This window comes from Schistocerca gregaria, chromosome 1, assembly GCF_023897955.1.
Source record: "Schistocerca gregaria isolate iqSchGreg1 chromosome 1, iqSchGreg1.2, whole genome shotgun sequence".
NCBI classification, from domain to species: Eukaryota; Metazoa; Arthropoda; class Insecta; order Orthoptera; family Acrididae; genus Schistocerca; species Schistocerca gregaria.
The window spans coordinates 727672628-727694728 of NC_064920.1; the positions used below are offsets into that span (position 1 = coordinate 727672628).

Below are 22101 nucleotides of genomic sequence, written 5' to 3' on the forward strand. Positions count from 1 at the left end.
TTACATTTAACTCTGAACTTTAGTACACTGTTCTAATTACACTATCTTGCTGAACTTTAGTACACTGCTCTAATGACACTATCTTGCTGCTGAATCTAAAGTATGATGAGGCTACTATCAGAGTGGGTGAGTGACACTGCTCTCTGACGCAGCAGCAGTGTGTGGAACTTCTTGAGGACCTGTTTTCTTTTATGTCTTTCGATCGTGGCTGTGTGTGCCATTGACTGCTTTGGTATGTGGTTCCATTGTGAGGTACCAACTTTACCACCTGATGTCACTCTTCTGATGACACCACACTCTTACCACCCTGGAACAAAACAGAAAAACCTTTTTTGGCATCTGGAAAGGTAAAACATTTATTACTTACTTTAGTAATTCTACACACATGTAAGAACACACATAAAGTTCTAAACATTTTAATGTGAACACATTTACAATACTCCATATAAATCTAAGTCCAAAGGAATGTAAGATACAAATCCCAATTCATATCAAGAGCAGAGTCCAGGTTACAATGAGGAAGTACAGTAGTGAAGTGGGAGCAAAGGGCTTTCCTTTCCAGGGTTATATAAACTTAGTTTGGTTGTCAATGTGTCGAGGTGGCCCTGAACATCAGCAGCATGCCCAGGCCCCAATGCGGTGCCGTCTTCTTATTTGTTTGATTGTGGTGCCATCTGGTGGCCGGTGCTGTGTCGCCTGATGGCCACTTGCATGCCACTTGGCACTGTCACAGGTTAGTTGAATAACAATGGCTTCATCAGCATCTCACAAAATGTTTTGGTAGCAAAAGTGCTGACACCGTTACTAGACGAGTGATAACACGGACTGTGACCACAGTCCTCGCCATTGGGAGGGGGAGGAGGTGGAGTTGTGAGTTGCTGCAACCCCATCATCTCTTACCCATACGGTGGGCTGTTCTGCGGTACAGTGGAAGGTGAGGTGATGTCAATAGCCTTCTGGGCTTAGAGACTGCAGCTGACATTGAGAGAAGCTTCCTGTTTACAGCAACCAGAGAGTAGGGGTGGAAGCAACCAACCCAGGCAATGATGTCTCCGGTGTGGGCAGACGTCCCGTTTTGTGACACCAGCCAGTGGGAGCACCAGTGCCAGAGTGGGAGTAATTTGGATGTCTGGCTCTGTGTGGGAGTGGGAATGTGATGTGACAGCTCCTGCAGTCCACCTGGCAGCTCTGCTTGCTAAAGGATCTCCTCTGCTACAGGCCCTGCACGATCTGCCAGGGTGTAAAATATAACAGATGAGGGGGCTCTGGACAAGAGGGAGCACAGCACAGGAGGCTGAACCAAAGGCGGATGTGGTTCCCTGAGAGGTGTTAGATATAATGGAAAACCATGCTTCTGTAGGTGGGGTGACTCAGGAGGTAAGCTCGGAGGCAGTGGTGGTGGTCCACCAAGGATGTAATTAGTTGTGATGGTGAGCCAGGAGCTTGTCATCCATTTGTAACATGAAGACGTGCTGAACCCACTGTCTCTGGAAGACCACCAGATTCCAACATTCACAGCATCCCAGGTAGAGGTCTCTGGCACATAGCACAGTGACACAGTGAGTGAGGTGTACGAAGCACGTGAGGGATCAGCAGCAGGAGGTGCTCCACTGTGCATGGCTAGCACTCATGCAGAAACCTCACCAGGCTCTTCTCACCAATACGAATGGACCTGTATGAATTAAGAAAACATGTGAGCAACTCTTCTGCTGGGGCATCCTCGATGTACTTCTTAATCTGCATTTGAAAGATCCGAATGAGGCATTCTGCCTCCCTGTTGGACTGCAGGTGAAGCAGGGGTGCCTGTCATGGTAGATGTAGTGCTGAGCACAAAAGTCTTAAAATGTATGAGACTTGAATTGCGGGCCTGCTGTACATAATCAGGGTGTGGTGGAAGAGGCCTTTAGTGGAGAGGTTGTGGGTGAGGGCATGCACAGTAGACTCTGTTGTTGGCGAGTGGCAGTTGATAATGTACTGGAACTGGGAGTATGCATCAATGGTGAGCCACCGAAATGCATCCAAGAAGAGGCCCACGAAATCCATATCATAACTATAGACGAGTCAGTCTGTAGAACGACAAAAATTAATTACGGACAGGGTCCAATGGCTGGAATGGAGGTTATTCTGGCCATCCCTGCTGGATATGTTACCACACCTGGTGGAGAACGGTATCTGTGCTGATAACACGAGTGAAACGTGTCCTCATAATAGGAAAGCTGTCCACTGCTTGCTCAGTTTCCTCGTCAAGATAAAAGCAAAGGGTTTCCTCTAGGTTGAAGCTGGGGTGAGGACCCATAGGAAGACACGAGATAGAATCCATGTTGGAGTGCTGAACTATTAGGTGCAAATGAATCTCTTAATGGTAATAGCTGAGGAACAGGGTGTACCATTGCAGTCTGCACACTGTCTTATCTGACAGGTGCACTGCTAGGCTAAAGAGGAAGACAGTTGCTTGTGGTCTGTGCCTATGTGAAATTTCACACTATATAAAAACACATGATACTTCTTGATCACTTAATTAATAGTGAAGGCCTCCTCCTCAATTTGGGAATAAACCTTCTGCGGCATGTTGAGCATCTTGAAGGCAAAAACGTTGTGTAATATGGGATTCTTCGGAATAACAAGTTCCACCTTTATCCTCTCAGGCCGATGAAAGATGTTTGTGGTAACTGAAAACATAGTGAAGGCTGTTTGTAAATGTCGGGAGACCTCAGTGTGTGAGATATTATTAACGTACGTACAGATGGGGTTTGTAAAGGGACAGTTCTGGACATTGGCAAGTTGCAGTAGCAATTGTGAGTCTCCACCTGCTGTGGAGGCTTGCTTGTTCTTTGGACATCGTGGCTGGGCTGTGCCTCAAAAATCCAGAAACAAAAAAGATGAGTGAAAGAATGCGAACAATCATAAACAACTGAAAGATCATTACAAGAGCTGTCGTTGATTCAATGGCTATTGTCAAAGCAATACACATAAGTGTTGCAATCTGTCAAGAGTTAAGGCTAAAGATAGATTGGTTCACCCATTATTGTAACTGAGGCTGTACAAGGAAAACATTGAGTGTAAAACATGGAACAGTTGATGTAATACTATTTGCATCATTTAGTAGCAGTGACAGATTGGAGCTCTGTTCAAGTGCCCACACATTGCAACATTGTTTAGGAGTCCAATGGCACTGCTGCTTGGTGCTACATAGCAGGACCACAAAAGTAGCTAACTTTAAGAATGGTGACCTGAAATTACTAAGTTAAGTTGACGTACATGCGTCAGGGTGATACATTGTACATGGAGCATATCCACACAACCAGCCATCAAGCATAACACTTGATGCTGTTGGCTGTTCCAAATTGCTAGGATTGAAATAGGCCAGCACAGCTCCTAGAACAGACTAGGAGGATCAGTAGTTAAGACAAGCTGTTTATCTGACTTAGATGTGGTTAGGCAAGGGGCTGAACAAATAGCAATGGCTCGCATCAGTGCCTCACAAAATGTTGTGGCAGCCATGGTAGTGATGCTGGTACAAGACAAGCGGTAACACAGTGGATTAGCACAATTGCCTTACATAAAAAAGCTTTGAGTTGGTGAATCTGACAAACATTACTTTTTTCTCTAAGTTAATTACAAGTTGAGTTATATGACATTGAAATCGTGAAGTACCATTTGGGAGACTGTAAAATATAAACAGCAGCTGAACACTTCAAGAGTGAAAAACAGTTTTTAGTGATGACACTACTCCCTGAGATTTGTGATTCTAAAAGATGACATTTTCATTTGGAAAGATTAACTGTAATTTTATATGTTTATATTTGTTGTTGTTGTGGTCTTCAGTCCAAACACTTGTTTAATGCAGCTCTCCACATTCGTTGATCCTGTACAAGCCTCTATCTATGAATAACTGCTGCAAGCTACATCCATTTAAAACTGCTTACTGTATTCCTATCTTGATATACCTCTACATTTTTTGCCTCCCACGCTTCCCTCTAACACTAAATTGATAATTTCTTAATGTCTCAGAATGTGTCCTATGAAGTGGTCCATTCTTTGTTGTGCCTCATATTTCTTTTCTCATTAGCTACACATTCTGTGCATCTAATCTTGAACATTTTTCTGTCATTACAGTGTGCATATTTTTCATATTCCTGCGGACATGTTCCCTATTCCGAATGGTTTCCTAGATAGAACACTTATTTTCTGTATAATTCATTGTCATTATTAACAGCGTACCACAGTAGTGTAGAGGAAGTTGAGACAAAATTTTTGATGCGGGACGCCTGTGGTCTATAAAGTCGAAAAACTACCTTGAGGCCTACAAAAAGTACTTAATTTACAGCGCATGCTCGTTGCGCGAGGTTTCTAATATTCTTGGGATCTCTTCACACATACTGTTAGCCCTAGACAAAAAATAAATAGGACCATTTGTTTGGTTGCAAATTTAATTTGCTCTAATTGTGTACATAGACATGTTGTCATTGGACTGTGTGGATTTCGAGTTATTAAAGAAAAATGTACAAAAGTGATATTACACGTGTTCTATCTCGGAAACCATTTGCAATAGGGCATTTGTCAATGTGAAGCTTTTTGTTCGGAATCACTAATACTATCGTGTCTCAAAGCATATACCTTTCCTTGTGACTCACACTGTGTGTGTGTGTGTGTGTGTGTGTGTGTGTGTGTGTGTGTGTGTGTGTGTTTATTGTAAGGTACTTTGCATTTCAAATTATTGTTGTTCCACATTTATAAGGTACTGTTATATTTTTGCTCCAAGCAATATATTTTTTGCATTATTTTCATCAGTGCAGATAGTATCTATTATGTGTGCTAGTGAACTATATTAAGAATATGAGAACATCCGATACTTCTATTTAGTTCTCGTTGCCAGCCTGACCTTACATTTCAGTGCCTTGGAACATGAAATTTTTAAATAGCTTTCCAGATTGCATTCCACAGAGTGAGGTGATGTGTGAATGTTGACAAGATTTCTTTAAACAAAGAACATGGTAATTTTATTCTTGCCCTTGTCCAATACAAGCTTGCTCGCTGTGCGAATAAACACTAATCTCCTTCCTTCATTCTAGGAACTATTGTACCTAGGATTACTTTCTCCCTGGCTTGCATATTTAACATCAGTACATACTTGTCTGTTAAAACCTGCACTGCCTGACAAAAAAGGGAAGCACCCAGAGGATGCGGTCAGATGTCAATGTAGGGTACATAAGGGCTTGAACAGCACGAGATGTGTGATCACTGTGAAGACACGAAGATGCTGCATGGTCAGGCGAGACAGCATTATGAGCAACTGACAGAGTTTGGAAAGGGCCTCATTGTGGGTCTCCATTCAGCCAGCTGGTCAAATTGTGCTGTATCCAGATTTGTGGTGCATTCGAATCTGACAGTGGTCTGATGTTGGACTGCATGGTAATGTGAGAGCACATCTGAACACCGCAAGGGAGGACCATTGATATCGTACAACAAGCACCATGTAACCCTTTCCCACCTATGCCTGCTATCTGAGAACATGTAATGGACTCCCAGCAGCATCCTGTGTTATCCTGCATCATTGGTTGGAGACTAGCACTAGCCGGACTGGGAATAACCATCCTTTGTGGAGTGATACTATGAAGCATGGACTGCCAAGGAATGGTGTCACATTGCATTCAGCATTGAATCACGATTCTGCAGTACCCCAGATGACCATCGTCAGTGACTGTGGTAGCAACTTAGGAAGAGATCCGTTTCTTCCAACGTTTTGGACAGGCACTGTGGTGTTAGTCGTGTCGCCTAGGTACAGGGACTTTTTGAGTATCGCCTCTGGTCACAACAGCTAGTGTCTGTAGGAACTCTAAGGCACAGTGAAAGTGAGAGTGAAAGTGAAAGTGAATTACATGATCTGCTGAATGGTATGTACAGTATAGTGAGTACAGAATATGGATTGAGGGTTATTTGAAGAAAGGCATGAAAAGAGCAAGAAACTTAACATCAGGATTTATGGTCATGAAGTTAAGGAGTGCTTCTACCTAGGCAGTAAAATAACCCCTGACAAACAGATAAAGGAGGAGATCGAAAGCAGACTAGCACTGGCAAAAAGGCTGTTCCTGGTCAAGAAACGTCTAGAAGTACCAAACATAGGCCTTAATTCGAAGAAGTAATTTCTGAGGATGTACATTTGGAGCACAGCATTGTATGGTAGTGAAACATGGACTGTGGAAAAACTCGAACAGAAGAGAATCGAAGCATTTGAGATGAGCTGCTACAGAAGAATATTGAAAATTGGGTGGACTTTTAAGGTAAAGAATGAGGAGGTTATGCACAGGAGTAGAGATGAAAGGAATATGTGAAAAAAGCCGACAAGGAGAAGAGACAGGGTGATAGGACGTATGTTAAGACATAAGGGAATAACTTCCATGGTACTAGTGGGAGTTGTAGAGGGTAAAAACTGTAGAGGAAGACAGAAGTTGGAATACATCTAGCAAATAATTGAGGATGTATGTTGCAAGTGCTACTCTGAGATGAAGAGATTGGCACAGGAGAGGAATTCGTGGCGGGCTGCATCAGACTAGTCAGAAGACTGATGACTCAAAGGGGGAAGGGGGGGGGGGGGGGGGGCACAATGGTACGTTACAGACGTCTTGCATCCTCATGTGTAACCTCTCATCTAACAGTATTGCGGTGCCATTTTTTTAGTAGGACAGTCCCGTGTCACACATTGCACATGCCTCTCTGAACTCTCTGCATGATGTTGAGGTACTCTCTGCATGATGTTGAGGTACTCTCTGCATGATGTTGAGGTACTCTCTGCATGATGTTGAGGTACTCTCTGCATGATGTTGAGGTACTCTCTGCATGATGTTGAGGTACTCTTTGCATGATGTTGAGGTACTCTCTGCATGATGTTGAGGTACTCTCTGCATGATGTTGAGGTACTCCCTGCATGATGTTGAGGTACTCCGGTGGCCAGTGAGGTTCCCAGATCTTTTTACAATAGAAGATGTGAGAAACAAATTGGACATCAGCTCCCTTCCAGTGCCAATATCCAGTGTACCAGTTACAACAGTTGTGGGCCAGGTTGCCTCAGGACTTTGACCCACTTCCCAACCAATTCAGTGCATTTAACCAGACTAGATACGGTGCAGTGTCATAATGATAAATGGTCTCATACAGCCAAGTTCTTTGCAATTTGGACTCAGTTTTGTTGTGACTGAAATATGACTGTAATAACCTTTTCAAACCCATGATGTTTCATTTTGTTTCCTCCTGTCCTTCTGGATACTTCACTTTTTTGCTCAGACAGTGTATTTTGTACCTTTAACAGTGGTGCTCTGAAAAATATTAATAAAGTAACATTTTTTTCACTGTAATTTGAACTCATTTTTGTATAACATAGTATATTTATTTCTTGTGATACCACTTTCATGTCAGTGTTGGCTCTTTTTATTCTTCTTCTTCTTCTTCTTCTTCTTCTTCTTCCTCCTCGACCACCACTTTTGTTGGAGCTAATCCTTGCCTTGGTAACCACTTTAAAAGTTCTGTCTGCAAGCGTATTATCAGTGAGGAGGATGTTATAGCTGCATGGAATTATCCAGAATAGTTTGTATAACAGCTCATGTCTGCTAACAGCGTCTTGATCTGCACTCAAATCTCTGAAAGAAATCTAATGTTTTTTTGGTAGATTGCCTTTATATGAGTTGTCAGAGAGGGTACTTGGTCTGTGTAGCCTCTAGCAGGTTGAAACCCTGCTTGCTCATCTGGCATTGATTCCAGTATTTTAGGCTCAATCTTTTGTGTAGAAGCCTCTCAAGCCACTTGTATATGGTGCTGAGCAACGATTGGTCTATAGTTCTTTGGCTAGTCAGTTGGTTTTCGCAGCTTAAGCAATGAAACCCTCAATTACAGTGAAAAATTATCAATAACCTTATGACATACTACCAAGTCTTTTTCAAAGGATTTATTTAATTTGTTTTCGATGATAACTATAAGCATTGCCACATTTTAATATGAGTGTAAATTGAACTGTAACTGTTTTGTTACCACTTATTGAAATATGTTTATGGTTTAGTGATATATATGTTGCTGATTTGCATAGTTTTTTAGAGATATCATTTGATATGAAACTTTATTGTGTGTCAAAAAGCAAGCCTCTCATATGTTTATATTGAATTAAAGAACATATGGTTTGTTTTCAGGCTTTTTGAACATTACCTTAGGGATATTATCAAGGAAGGCCATGAAGATTTAGATTTCAAACAGTTTTTAGCTGATTTCCCATGGATAAGGATGGTAGAGGTAAGTAAATCTCCATCTTATCTGTCAACCTGTCAAATTCGTGTGGTTTTTTTAAAAGCAATATCTAAAAATGTAGACACATGGGATGTGTTACATTAATGCTTATTTTTACTTCAAAAGGACTGCCCAGCAATGATTCATGAATAACGAGGATAAGCTCAATAACTGGGAGAAATTTTCATGTAGAATTTGAGAGAAAAGCACTGACCTCAGTGTCAAGAGGAGGCAACACAGTTGTTTATATAGTTGATATTAAAAAGTGCTAGAGTGAATACAAATAAAGGAATGAGTTAAAGTGACCACTCAACATACTGTTGAGTCTCCAACAGGGCTTCAGCAACAGTGCAGTGTAGTTGGCCAGAATATTGTAGTTGCTCATGCTTATGATTGTATGTCTGAGGGTAACAACAATATGGAAAGGATATATTGCTACTCACCAAGTAGAGTTGCAGACAAGCACAATGAAAAAGAATGCTAGATATAGTCAGCTATTGAACTAAGCCCTTCAACCAACATAGAAAACACACACACTCTCTCTCTCTCTCTCTCTCTCTCTCTCTCTCTCTCTCTCTCTCTCTCTCTCACACACACACACACACACACACACACACACACACACAGTTGTCTCCAGGTGCTAATCCTGACTGCAACTGCTTCTGAGGTAAGCAGCAATATTTGCTGAGGTGGAGAGTGGGGGTGCAGAAGAAGCGTTGGGTGCGAAGGGGAAGGGATAGCAGAGTAGATGTGGGAGAGGATATTGGTGCTGCCTATGAGGATGTGTAGGGTTTGTGGTAGGGATGGGACAGGGCTTCAGTGTACTGCATGCAGCATCTGGAGACTGTCCTTGGGGAGAGGGGGAGGGGTTCAAAGAGAGAAGGGAAGGGTATGCTCAGGGAGAGTTGGATTTTAGAATGACCTCATTGTTTTTCTTTAAATCAGCCTTCATATATTTTCTCAGTATTTTACATAGTTCAGATACTCCATAACATCACATCAGATTAAATTATAAATTCCCTTCTCAGTTGAAGTAAATTACTAGTTTTATTACAAAAGTTTCCTAGTTGACCTTTATTTTAATTTGAGCCACCAGCCTCTTATGCAGTTGAAACGATTGTTTCTGCAAGATTTTTATCCACTGAATTTTGAAATTTTTGCTTGAAGACATACTGGAAGCTTTCTTTGTTTTCTTCAGATTTTAAGAGGTAAATGTTATGAAATTGTTCATCAGCAATGAGTGTCGGTTATTTCCCCACCGATGCAGGTCTGCTCACTTTTATTGATAATAATATTTGTTAACCATTTGATCTTGTGGGTATGTAAATACAAACACAGTTTGGGGAATTATTGCGACAACAAGAGGTTGGAGATGAACAGTAGACAATGATTGAGATGAGAGATTAACACATCTTTAAAATGAACTTACTTCTTCATTTAAAGTTGAGTGGTGGTCTAGTCTCTCAGCCATTTTGTTCACTTATCCAAATAATTGTAAGTCCCCTGCACTCTTCATTTGTTACACTATCTTCATATCATATCACAATGCTACATCTTGTCACTATTTACACTAACAATACATGATTTGCATCTAGGTATCACTGTCATTCTGAAGTTTCCTGGTATGCCCTTTGAAAAGCTGGTTTACTTTAAAGCAGAATGGACATTTCACTCTGTTCTCTGTGATATGCTGTTATCATTGCCTCCATGTGTAAGCTAATCTGTCAACTGTGATATGTCATCAGCTTAGTATTTTAAGTGCTGAACGTCTCGAACTTGTGCACAAGCAAATGTTACATAAAATATAATGCTGTAACAGTAATAAGTTTTTTGGCAGGAAGGGGGAAAACTAACGATTTAACATTTACCAAGCTATTATCATATATATATATCCACCTCCACCATTTTTCAGTAATAAAATTCAGTTGAAGTGGGTGCAATATGAGGTACAGTACACTTCTGTGTTGAAAGTATTGAAGTATGTTGTGTGTGTGTGTTTTTATTGAAGAGTGAAGGACAATTTCATATGTAAAAATGTCATTCTTATGTACTAAACTTTTTATTTCCAGATTTTGGCTGAACATAAACTGAGGAGTATTGATTACACAGATCCATTTGTCAAAGGATATAGTAAGAGACCAATTGTAGTGATTGTAAGGAAATCATTTTTGGAGGTATTTCTAACAACACCATGGTGGTTATCAGAGGCAGAATCATTACAGTCAGGTGAGCTGTTAAATGGTTTCAAGGTTTAATTCTGTTAGTATAAGATGGTTAAAGAAGTTCTGGGTCAATACGGAGATTGTTGTGCAGCCTGTGGTGCAGTTGTCATTTGTTTGTTTTGAGCAGCCAGTGATCATTCATTTCAACGTAGTTAGTTTCCAGCTCCTATCTGTGATGCACCAGTAGAGCAGCAAGTTACATACTTAGCTTTTTATGTTTTTCGTAGATTACTTTTTAAATGGTGTGTGTTTTTTTTATATTTAAGAAGTGTAATCTCGCATTTTAGTAACTGTAAAGTGTAGATAATGCAGTCTGTAGCATAGTTGTCATTTCTATTAAGCAGCCAGCTACACAGCTCAATAAGGCATCAGCCACGTTGGTGACATTTGAGAAAAGTAGTAAGATACATATTTAGAATGAAAATAGACGTAAAAAACTTCAAACAATGAAGATAGCTACTTTACAGTATTTATTTAGATTGCATAAAAACAAAGAAGCTGTAACTTACCAAATGAAAGCGTTGGTATGTTTATAGAGACAATATAACCAATAAAAAAAACACACACACACACACACACACACACACACACACACACACAAACACACACAAATTTCAAGCTTTTGCAACCCAAGTTCGCTTCATCAGGAAAGAGGGAATGAGAGGGAAAGACGAAAGGATGTGGGTCTTAAGGGAGAGGATAAGGAGTCATTCCAATCCCGGGAGCAGAAAGACTTACCTTAGGGGGGAAAAAGGACAGATACACACACACACACACACACACACACACACACACACACACACACAGGCAGACATATGTAAATGCAGTGTGGTGTTCCAGACCATGCATCATCGGCTAACGACACCCATCCTTCCCTGAAGCGCTTGTGACGTGCCTTAACCCTTGCAAGAGACATTCAGCGTTCATCTCACACTTGTGACATTTGTCGATGAATGTCCGTTCCTCCTCCTCCTTCCGCTGTCAGAAAACGAACACCACGTCTTTGCTCCTCTTTTGATGCCTTCGTGTCACTGTTTGCTATGCAGTGTTATATTATTGGTGCATGCTACTGCTAGCTCTGTATAGTCACATGATGTGCAACTGTGCCCTCTACTGACAGGCTGTGATCTTCCACGCTCTGGTCGGAACCACCCCTTTTTACACACGCCACAATATTACCCTCCTGTCACTGGTTTTGTGCGTTCCAGACTTCAGCTTGTTTCTTTTTGAATGCCCCTTAATATTATGTATTTAGCTTTTTGTATGTGTTTTTATAGTTAATTATCATGCTATTATTACTAGGATGGATAGGGTGTCACAGTTTGCAGCTTTGTTTCAAGAATTGATCAGGTCTTTTGAACTGAAGCTGAGGTCTCAATCAAAGGCATTGTTGATTCTGTCATGGCTTTGGTACAAAAAGGCAGTTGTGTGGAGTACTTCTGAACATACTTTCTGAAAACTGTTTGAGCAGCTAGTTCGTCAACCCACATGCTATGGGCATATTTTAGATCTTCTAGCTTCAGACAGGTCTGATCTTGTCAGTGGTGTCAGTACAGAGACAAGGATTAGTGACCGTGATGTCAACACAACTACAAAGGTTACTAAAATGAATAAGCCTATAAGAAGACTAGGAGAATGTTTTTGCCAGAAAGAGCAGGTAAGCAGTTGTTGACATCACATTTAGAAAATAAATGGACCTCACTTAGTTCCAGTATGACGGATGTAGAGGTGCAAAGTTTAAATGGATTGTAAATCATGCCCTGGAGAATAATGTGCCGAGTAAGTTGATTATGGATGGTAAAGATCCACTGTTTGCCAACCGCGGTGTCCATGCGCTTCTAGGCACTCCAGTCCGGAGCCGCGCTGTTGCTACGGTCGCAGGTTTGAATCCTGCCTTAGGCATGGGTGTGTGTGATGTCCTTGGGTTAGTTAGGTTTAAGTAGTTCTAAGTTCTAGGAGACTGATGACCACAGCAGTTGAGTACCATAGTGCTCAGAGCCATTTGAACCAAGATCCACCATACAACAATGGCCACCATAATACCTTAGCAAAAGATCTTGCAGAGAACTCAAGAAAGTGCTGATCCTGCATAAAATCATTAACCAAGGTTGAAGTTTCTCTCCAAGTCTGGTGTGGCAGTAGAAGATGGCAGAAGGAAAGCCGTAGTTCTAAATCTGGTATTTAAGAAATCATTCCACAGGAGGATTGCAATAACATAGCATCATTTGACCATCTTACAGAATCATGTATGGAGGAAATAGTAACAGGCATCCCTGCCAAAGGGAAGCAGCTGAAAGAGTTGTGAACATAGGGCTAAGTTGCCAGGTGCGGATGGAATCCCAGTTAGGTTTTACATAGAGTACTCCACGACATTGGCCCAACACAAAGTCTCAAGTGACTGGAAAAAAGTGCAGGTGACTCCTGTATATAAGAAGGGTAAAGGTGCAAGGCCACAAAATTACAGACCGATGTCCTTAACATTGGTTTGCTTCAGAATTCTTTAATATGTTCTTTGAATATGATTCTTGAATATGTTTCTTTGAGACAGAAGAGCTTCTGTCTACAATTCAATGCGCATCCAGAAAGTGTAGATTGTTCAAAACTTAGCTTGCCATTTTCTCACATGATGTCATGCGACCCATGGATGAAGGGCAACAGGCAGATTCCATATTCACAGATTTCCAGAAAGAATTTGACTCGGTTGCCCACTGTTGGCTGCTAACGAAGGTACGAGCATAAGATACCCTCCATCATGCATCATACCTTATACCCTCCATAATGCACTATAGGGTGACTTGCGGAGTACGTGTATGGATATGGATTGGTAGGTAGAAGGTTATTTCTTGATGAGCTTCTGATCAAGAAACACACGAATATTTTTTCACAGTACGTTCTGAAGGAAGAATCATCTGTCTTAAAGAACAAATGAATATATCACAGCAGTAACATTCTACAGTGTATGAATTACACCATTAGATTCATAGAAGCAAAAAAGATTTCATGGATCATTTACAGATACTAATCCTACAATGAAACAGTGTGAGATGTTCATCAAGTGTAATGACATGGAGTGTGGCTGTGGATGCTGATGTGAAAAGTCAAGCACTGAAAGCTATCTACTTGATTCTGCTGCTGAAATCATAAATCTGAAATTTTCCTTTGGGAATTGCATGTGTTTTAAATCATGAAACATCACAGTATGTTACACATGCCAATAATTGCACAGTAATTGACTCTTAATTTGTTAAACTTGAGACACTTCATTATTAAAATACTAATTTACAATTTTTATTTCATATTAATTGTTAATAAATGACTTATTTGCTGTGTAGCAGGTACAAAATAACAAGACATTACATAGACTTGTCACTTGTTCAGTCTGTATACTATAGTAGTAACTGTCATCCTTGCTCCAACAACATCTGTGTCTAGATTTTCTTTTCTGCAAGCCTTTTGCAGCATTGTGACATTGTGTCCAGATCAACTAACAACAGTTGTTTTCAGTACTAGGTTTTTAAAATTAGTTTCTTACAATTTCACCCTTCAGATTCTAAATTTACTCTGCTTGTATCCCAATATGACATTCTGTTATAATATTTTTTTTCATCTCTTAATTGACCCACTGATCTGATTACTGAATTTCTAGTCTGGCTCTTATTTTTGTTATTAACAGTGTACAAAAAGATAGGTTGCTACTTACAATAAATATGCCATGCTAAAATGCAGACAGGCACAATGAAGAGACACTTACACATAAGCTTTTAGCCACAGCCTTCACCGGAAAAAGAGAAACACACACCATTGAGCCACATAAGCTAGCAAATTACATGCACAAAAATACACACACACATGACCACCGACTCTGGCAGCTCGGCTCTGAATGCATTCTGACGTTCTGGTCTGAGCTGCCAGAGTTGGCATTCATGTGTGCTGAGGTACACTTGCTTGTGTGAATAAATGGTGTGTGTTCCTCTTCTTCCAACGACATTCTGGCCCAATCAGCCGGAGTTGGGGTCATGTGTGCATGAGATGCTTGCTTGTGTGGATGAATGATGTGTGTTTCTTTTTTTCTGTGAATGCTGTGGCCAAAACCTTATGTGCAAGTGTCTTTTAATTGTGCCTACCTGCAAATTAGCAGAAGAGGAATAAAGTATTGAAACAGCTTAGATGATGATTCTGGGATCCCTTCTTGGACTGACATTGAGAGAGTGGCGAGTGAAGACATAAAACCAGCAACTATACGTGAAAACAACAATGACAGAACAGATTAGGCACTACCAGAGAAGAAGTGTAATCGTACCCGAAAGATGCCACCTGAGCATCTGCCATGGCAGCCATTACATTTTAATGCTACTGGAAAAGATAGTATAGAATGGTGATTGAAGAGATGGAAACAACAGTTGTGTTAATTGCCTTTGGATTTGGAACAGGCCAACATCCACTCCTTGAAGTGTAAAAAGAAGATTTTATGTAAACCTGTAATGCCATGTGGTATTTTATAATCCATCCCGAGCGAGGTGGCGCAGTGGTTAGCACACTGGACTCGCATTCGGGAGGACGACGGTTCAATCCCGTCTCTGGCCATCCTGATTTAGGTTTTCCGTCATTTCCCTAAATCGTATCAGGCAAATGCCGGGATGATTCCTTTGAAAGGGCACGGCCGATTTCCTTTGCAATCCTTCCCTAACCCAAGCTTGCGCTCCGTCTCTAATGACCTCGTTGTCGAAAGGACGTTAAACACTAACCACCACCACCACCCCTCTGCTGCTCCCATTTCAAAAGGTTGTACACATTCTTTGTCCTCGTTTTCATGTACCAGGACATATAATATGCATATACAATAATTGGTAGGACATGTTTTGAGGCATCAAGGGATCACAAATTTAGCGTTGGAGGGCAGCATGGAGGGTAAAAATCGTAGAGGGAGACCAAGAGATGAATACACTAAGCAGATTCAGAAGGATGTAGGTTGCAGTAGGTACTGGGAGATGAAGAAGCTTGCACAGGATAGAGTAGCATGGAGAGCTGCATCAAACCAGTCTCAGGACTGAAGACAACAACACAACAACAATACAATAATAAGTCTGCAGTTTGAGTGCTTCACTGAAATATTTAAATTTCCAACACTAGGGATGCAAGTTGTTATTGTATCAAAAGGCAAATTCAGTTTAAAAATTTGTTAAATTACAAGGAGAGAGATTGTTTGCCCAGCACATACCTTTTGGAGGTGAAATACTAAGTTCTACCAATAGGAACACTCAATAGTATAAAAACTATTTCTAGCTTTCTGAATTCTGTTCTGTTTCTTCCTCAGAGACAAAAAAATGGTGACTGAGAGAGATCAGAATGGAGTGTCAGGTCAGTTAGATCACAGAATGAGAGGAGTCCACCTGCTGAGAGAACAATATGACAAGAATAGCAGTGAAGGTGTAAGAGAGAGAGGAAGTCAAAGATATGCTCTATGCCAACTTCAGTTCATATGTGATACGAGAGTTGACTGAAAAGTAATGCCTCCCCATTCATAACTCTTCAACAGTTGGTAGCATTGGTATACGGCAGGTCTGGCTTGTTCCATAGCCTCTTCTCTACAGCTCCAGTTAGCGGGAAGCCTTAATATTGAATGATTGTGTTGTTACAGTTTAAAGTATGGAACCCTGCACAGATGGTCGATAATACGATTTAAGCAATATGCAGTCATTGAAATCTTGACAGCAGGTGTCACCCAAAAGGAGATTCATCATAGAATGAAAGCAGTTTATGATGGTTGCGTTGATGTGACTGCTGTGTGTTGTTGGGCGAGTAAGTTTAAAGATGTTGAGCCAGGAAGAAATGTCTGCTTGTGTCTGTGTATGTGCGGATGGATATGTGTGTGTGTGCGAGTGTATACCTGTCCTTTTTTCCCCCTAAGGTAAGTCTTTCCGCTCCCAGGATTGGAATGACTCCTTACCCTCTCCCTTAAAATCCGCATCCTTTCGTCTTTCCCTCTCCTTCCCTTTTTCCTGAAGAAGCACCCGTTGGTTGCGAAAGCTTGAGTTTTGTGTGTATGTTTGTGTGTCTATCGACCTGCCAGAGCTTTTGTTTGGTAAGTTACATCATCTTTGTTTTTAGATATATATTTCCCATGTGGAATATTCCCTCTATTCAAACCTGGAATTTCTGTAGTCATATTGTAGTAAGCTGTTTTTTAGCAGAAAACATTAATCTGAATATGTGACTGATTCTGGGACTATTATTTTATAACAGTCAGTCATTCTGTGTACAGTTATAAAATTTGAACATTGCATAATTTGAGCTAGCTATTTTTGCAATTTTTGTTGTTTTCATAAATAATGAACCATAAATAATACATAAGATATTGCGACTTATATATTCACATTATCTGTTGCACATGATAAAAATGTTTTTTTAATTCTAGGTCAACTGGTACCAAATGAGCCAGAAATCATGAACACTACACCCCAAGAAGAAGCTGAAATCCTACCTGAATGCCTAGAAACAGAAGTTGATGAACCAGTCCAAATGGCAGCCAGGTCATGTCTTGATAAGCAGGGTAGCCCTGCCATTCATGGGAGCATGAGATTAAGGAATGTTTTAAGAGAAGTATCTTTGTTGGAAAATAAGGTGGACCACCTGGAGAAGCAACAGAATTCCATATTAGCAAAGCTGGAAAAGGAGTTAATATCTGGTTAGTATGGAGGCAACAAATTGCCTTACGTATACTTCTTATAGCATTATTTGATTATTTTAACAAACAAATTGGTGATGGACTTATGAACCTCATTTTTCAATTTAAATTTAACTCTCTTCAGCATTGGTATGCCCTGTAATTCTGATTATTATGAAATTTCACTTAGATGAATTCAACTTACATTCCCCTATAATTGTTCATTACGAACCATCAACCTTGTGACAGAGGAGTGGCTTTTATATCTCAACAATACAGAGATCAAGTGAATCTACATCAAGGTGTGTATGTGGAGAGACTACACTAACATAGGGTTCATGAAGAAGAGTGAGGAGAATTTTTGGTAGTTGCTGGGACAACATCTGGATGACTGACCGATCTGACCTTGTAAGGTTGAAAGCAAGTACAAAACTGCACACATTACATTTCAAGAATTAGATTTGGACTCTGCCCAAAATTTATTGTTTACGAACTACAGATTAAAACTCCATAAATTAGTCCATTAGTTAGCTACATGTTCCATAGTCATTTGAATGATTCTTTCATGAAAATGATGTAGTACAAGTCATTTTACAGGATATGTATATTGCATATTGAACTCATTTCTGGGGCACTGACAGCTTTAATAGTGGGCATTAAGGGTCATTTTTCTCTCTAGTGTTGTAGGTCTTAACCTAACCATTCTTCTCAAATTGTAATTGATCATTCATGATGAATTTCATTAGCAAATATATGTATTGTGATGATGTTGTGAAAATGCCTTGCTCCTTAAAGGGGTAACTCATGACATCCATGGGTGAACACCGCATGTTGTTCTTACTGCTTGTTTTTCTACAATCAGTACTTTTTTATAAGTGGTGGGTTACCCCAGAAAATTCTTCTGTAAGACATTATTGAGTGGAAATATGACAAATCTGCCAGGAATTTTAATGCTTTTGTCTCCAAGATTAGCAGTTATACAAAGATCGGAAGTAGCTGAACTTAATTGTTTGAGAAGCTCAAAAACATGCTTCTTCCAGTTCAAGGTTTTTTCAATACTTACACCCAGAATTTGGAGCATTGTACCCTATTTATTGACTCCTGCTCATGTACTACATTAGCTGTTGGTATGACTATTTGTTGTACCAAACTGAATATTTGGCTCCTTATTGTGCACCACGTCAATTGTTGGTATGACTCTAGTTGCTGTACATTATTTAATATAGTGTGTGTTTTCGAAATTGAGCGAGTGGCTGTTTTCTGAGAACACCAAATAATTCTTTGGAAAATATCATTTACATTTTCTTTTGTTGCTTTCTCCATGATTTAATTTATTAGAGTGCTAGTGTAATCTGCAAAAAGTACCACTTCTGCTTTGTGAATATTAAGTGGAACGTCATTCATACATTACATTACAGAAAGAGAGGAAAAAACCTTGAAGAAACTATTGTGTGATGGAAAGAGGGAGTAGAAGAAGAAAAGATGTAAGATTTTATTCTGTAAGTGGAACGTAACAGAGCACTGAAAGCGCTGAGTTGAAACGAGATACCTGGCTAAGATACTATTCACTCAGAACTGTTGACTCTCTTGGGAGAATTAACCACTCTACCTGGTATGCAACAGATAAGAGACTCACAAAATACCCTTAGACTACAAGTAGAATTTAATAATCCCAATATCAAAGAAAAATGCGCTGATAGGTGTGAATAATATCAAACCATTGATTTCATGAGTAATGGTTACAGAATACTTACACAAATTATTCACAGAACAATAGAAAGACTTTTTAGGGTTGACCAAGGCAAGATCATTTTGGATTTTGGAGAAATGTAGAAACATGTGAAGCAATACTGACCCTTTAACTTGTCTTAGAAGAAAAACTGAATCTATATTTCTAGTTTTTGTAGATTTAGAAGAAGCTCTTTATGTCAAATAAGTGAAAGTCAACTACTCACCTATAGCGGATTGATGTGAGGAGCACAGATACACATAACAGGAAACAGCATCTACACTAGCTTTCAAGCAGTGAGTCTTTTCCTAGCACAAGGGCACACATTCACACACACACATTCACCTAACCACCCAAAGGCACAATCCTGTGATCATGGCAAGAGTCTCTAAAGATAGATAATTTGAGTCAGACTGTGACAAGTTTTTTGCAGTGACACTTGTCACAACAAAGTATAAAATCTTTTGTGTGTGATGAGGAAAACAAAACATGAATGAACATTTTGAATTGATTGTGAATTGTGAATTTTTCAGCTTATTCGAAACAGATGCTAATCATTTAATTAGAGTACAGGATAGTTAGTAAGTTGTCATAGATCATAGTATTTTAACATTAATGTAACTTCTTTGTGAAAAGACTATTGACCAACTATATCCTGCTCAAATATTCAGTTCAGCCTTCATGAAATCTTCAACTGAATTGTAAATAATACCATTACTAACAAAGACTAACTTGGTTCCCCACCCCCACACACACCACCCACCAGCCCCACCTTCCACACCTCCCACCACCCACCCCATTGAGTCTAGCTTCACACTCAGAATGTTCCTGTCTTAAAATTGTTTGTAAATTGTAATTCCCATGTATTGGGGAATCTGAGCATGTAAGTAAAACAATGAAGAGGAAACATAAAACTATCTTTATTTCTCATATTACATGAGTGATTGAAATAGTTTTTCATAAATGATTGTAAATTGCTATGTAAAAATATGATAATATCGTAGATGTGTAGGGCGAGAACTGTTAATAATTGCATTTTTTTCAAATAGCGTGCAACATGATTTCCATTGCTTTACAGCACACACGTTTCTAATAATTCTTTTCTGTAATTTCAGGATGCACACTATATTGCTCAAATTTCCCCAAAAAGCCATACTATACTCTATAAACAATTGGAAGTATCTATGATATGCAATTTTTGTTGTGTCCACATCAGTGGCACTATCTAAAATGTTCATTGCAAATGCAAACTTACATAACTTGTCCATTAAACAATGGAAACTGCTGGATGGTATAACAACACTGTTATGAAAAGAAATAGATTTCTACTCACCATGTAGAGCAGATGTAGAGTCGCTAACAGACACAACAAAAAGACTGCTATACATTTTAGCTTACGACCAAAGGGCCTTCTTCTGAAGTAGAAAACACACATACATTCACACAAGCACAACTTGGCCCCATTTGACCACTGTCCTTGGATGCTGTGGGCAGGGACAGTGTTGACCAGATTGCCATGAAACATGCTTGACAACACTGGTAAAATCAACTATTGACAATGTTATTGAACTTTTTGGCTGCAGACATTTATTGTACATTGTAGATACCTAGTATTTATTATTGAAGGTGGTGTTTTGTAAAGATGGAGGAAAGTAACCAAAAAGTTGTGATGTTCAACTTCTCCCCAACCGAAAAAGATTTTATACTGGAAGTCGTATTGTGTCAGCATAAAAAAAAAGGAACTTACTACGGACAACAAAGAAAGGTGAGGAATTCACAGAACATAGGGACAAATAATGACTTGCAGTGTTTGAAAATGAGTTACATCAATATTAAGAAAAGGACCAACAAAGGGTTTATGAGTGGCAGGGTGTAATTTCAGGATGCACTTCACAGTTATTACATTCCCCCTCTATGTAACTACATGTGCTGTGTAAGCTGGAACAAAAACAGAGTCAAAACTCTTCCAAGTTGAAATGCATGAAACAAGAAGCAGTAATTTCATCAGGGCTGCTGTTACAGAAAATGAGCAGACACTGAGAGCAGGCCTGAAGCCACAGTTTATTCCTATTTCCAATTCCTATGTTGACAATGCAGATTTTTATCCCAAAGCTATAAACGGTGATTTGTATACATTTTAATGTTCTTGAATAAATTGCTTGAAACTAATTTGGCTGGAAAAAATAGTTTATATTATTATCTGTTATGTTCTTGTTCATTTGCCAGCCACTGTGGCCAAGCGGTTCTAGGCGCTTCAGTCTGGAAATGCGTGACCGCTACGGTCGCAGGTTCGAATCCTGCCTCGGGCATGGATGTGCATGATGTCCTTAGGTTAGTTAGGTTTAAGTAGCTCTAGGGACTGATGATCTCAGATGTTAAGTCCCATAGTGCTCAGAGCCATTTGAACCATCTTGTTCATTTCTTGTTCTTATACAGATTTAAATAGCATTTTAGGCTAAGCTCATTCAGGCTCCTCATCTGGTGCACTGACTGCTATGTTGTATTGTGCAAGTCATTAGTGCAGCTGTAACATCTGCCTCACAGTTTTGTTTTTCTCTGAGTCCTAAACTTAAACAACTCAATATTTTGCACATTAACAAACATTGCCAGAGGCTAAAAAAGTGGTAAGTGGAACAAAATTTTCCAAGACTGACATGGGATTGACCATGACATCTTCTGCACTGCATTCCAGGACACACCTACTGAGCCACCACCTTATGATTACACATAGAATACAATGCTTACTACTGGTATTGTTTTCAACATGCGTGCATTGGTATAACAGTTTAAGCAATAAATTAATTCCGTTTTCAAGTTTGCTAACAACTACAATTAACTTCAAAATCAACTATAATTAACATCAAAATATTTTGCCTTCATCAAAATCTTGTTTTGTGTATTTGTTCCTGTTCTTATTGGGAATTAACATCTTTTTAGCGCAACAGATTAAAACATAATTTAAAGTTATTTGTTCACTGCCCTGTAACACACTGCACCAGCCAAAATGCAGCCCATAGTGAATGCTGTTCTCATACATGGGGTGAGGTAGTTGACGTTCATAAGCAGCTGGAAATCAACCTGACTACTGTTAAATGATTGGCAGCTGCTGCAAATCAGTACGTTGGAAGTGTTCCTGAGAGCTGTGTACCTATGATACCAGTACTATAGGTATCTCAGGTACTATTCTCCCCTGTGGATCCAGTCTCCTTTGCAGA

General features: G+C 39.7%; 1 protein-coding gene across 1 annotated transcript in view; it reads left to right on the top strand.

The window, feature by feature from the left end:
- LOC126266846 (germinal-center associated nuclear protein) overlaps nt 1–22101 on the top strand; it is a 296356-nt gene that overhangs the window by 224777 nt on the left and 49478 nt on the right. The window contains exons 22-24 of the mRNA XM_049971439.1: nt 8178–8277; nt 10341–10497; nt 16909–17178. Coding sequence (XP_049827396.1) covers nt 8178–8277; nt 10341–10497; nt 16909–17178 — 527 coding nt within the window. The remainder of the gene's footprint in view (nt 1–8177; nt 8278–10340; nt 10498–16908; nt 17179–22101) is intronic.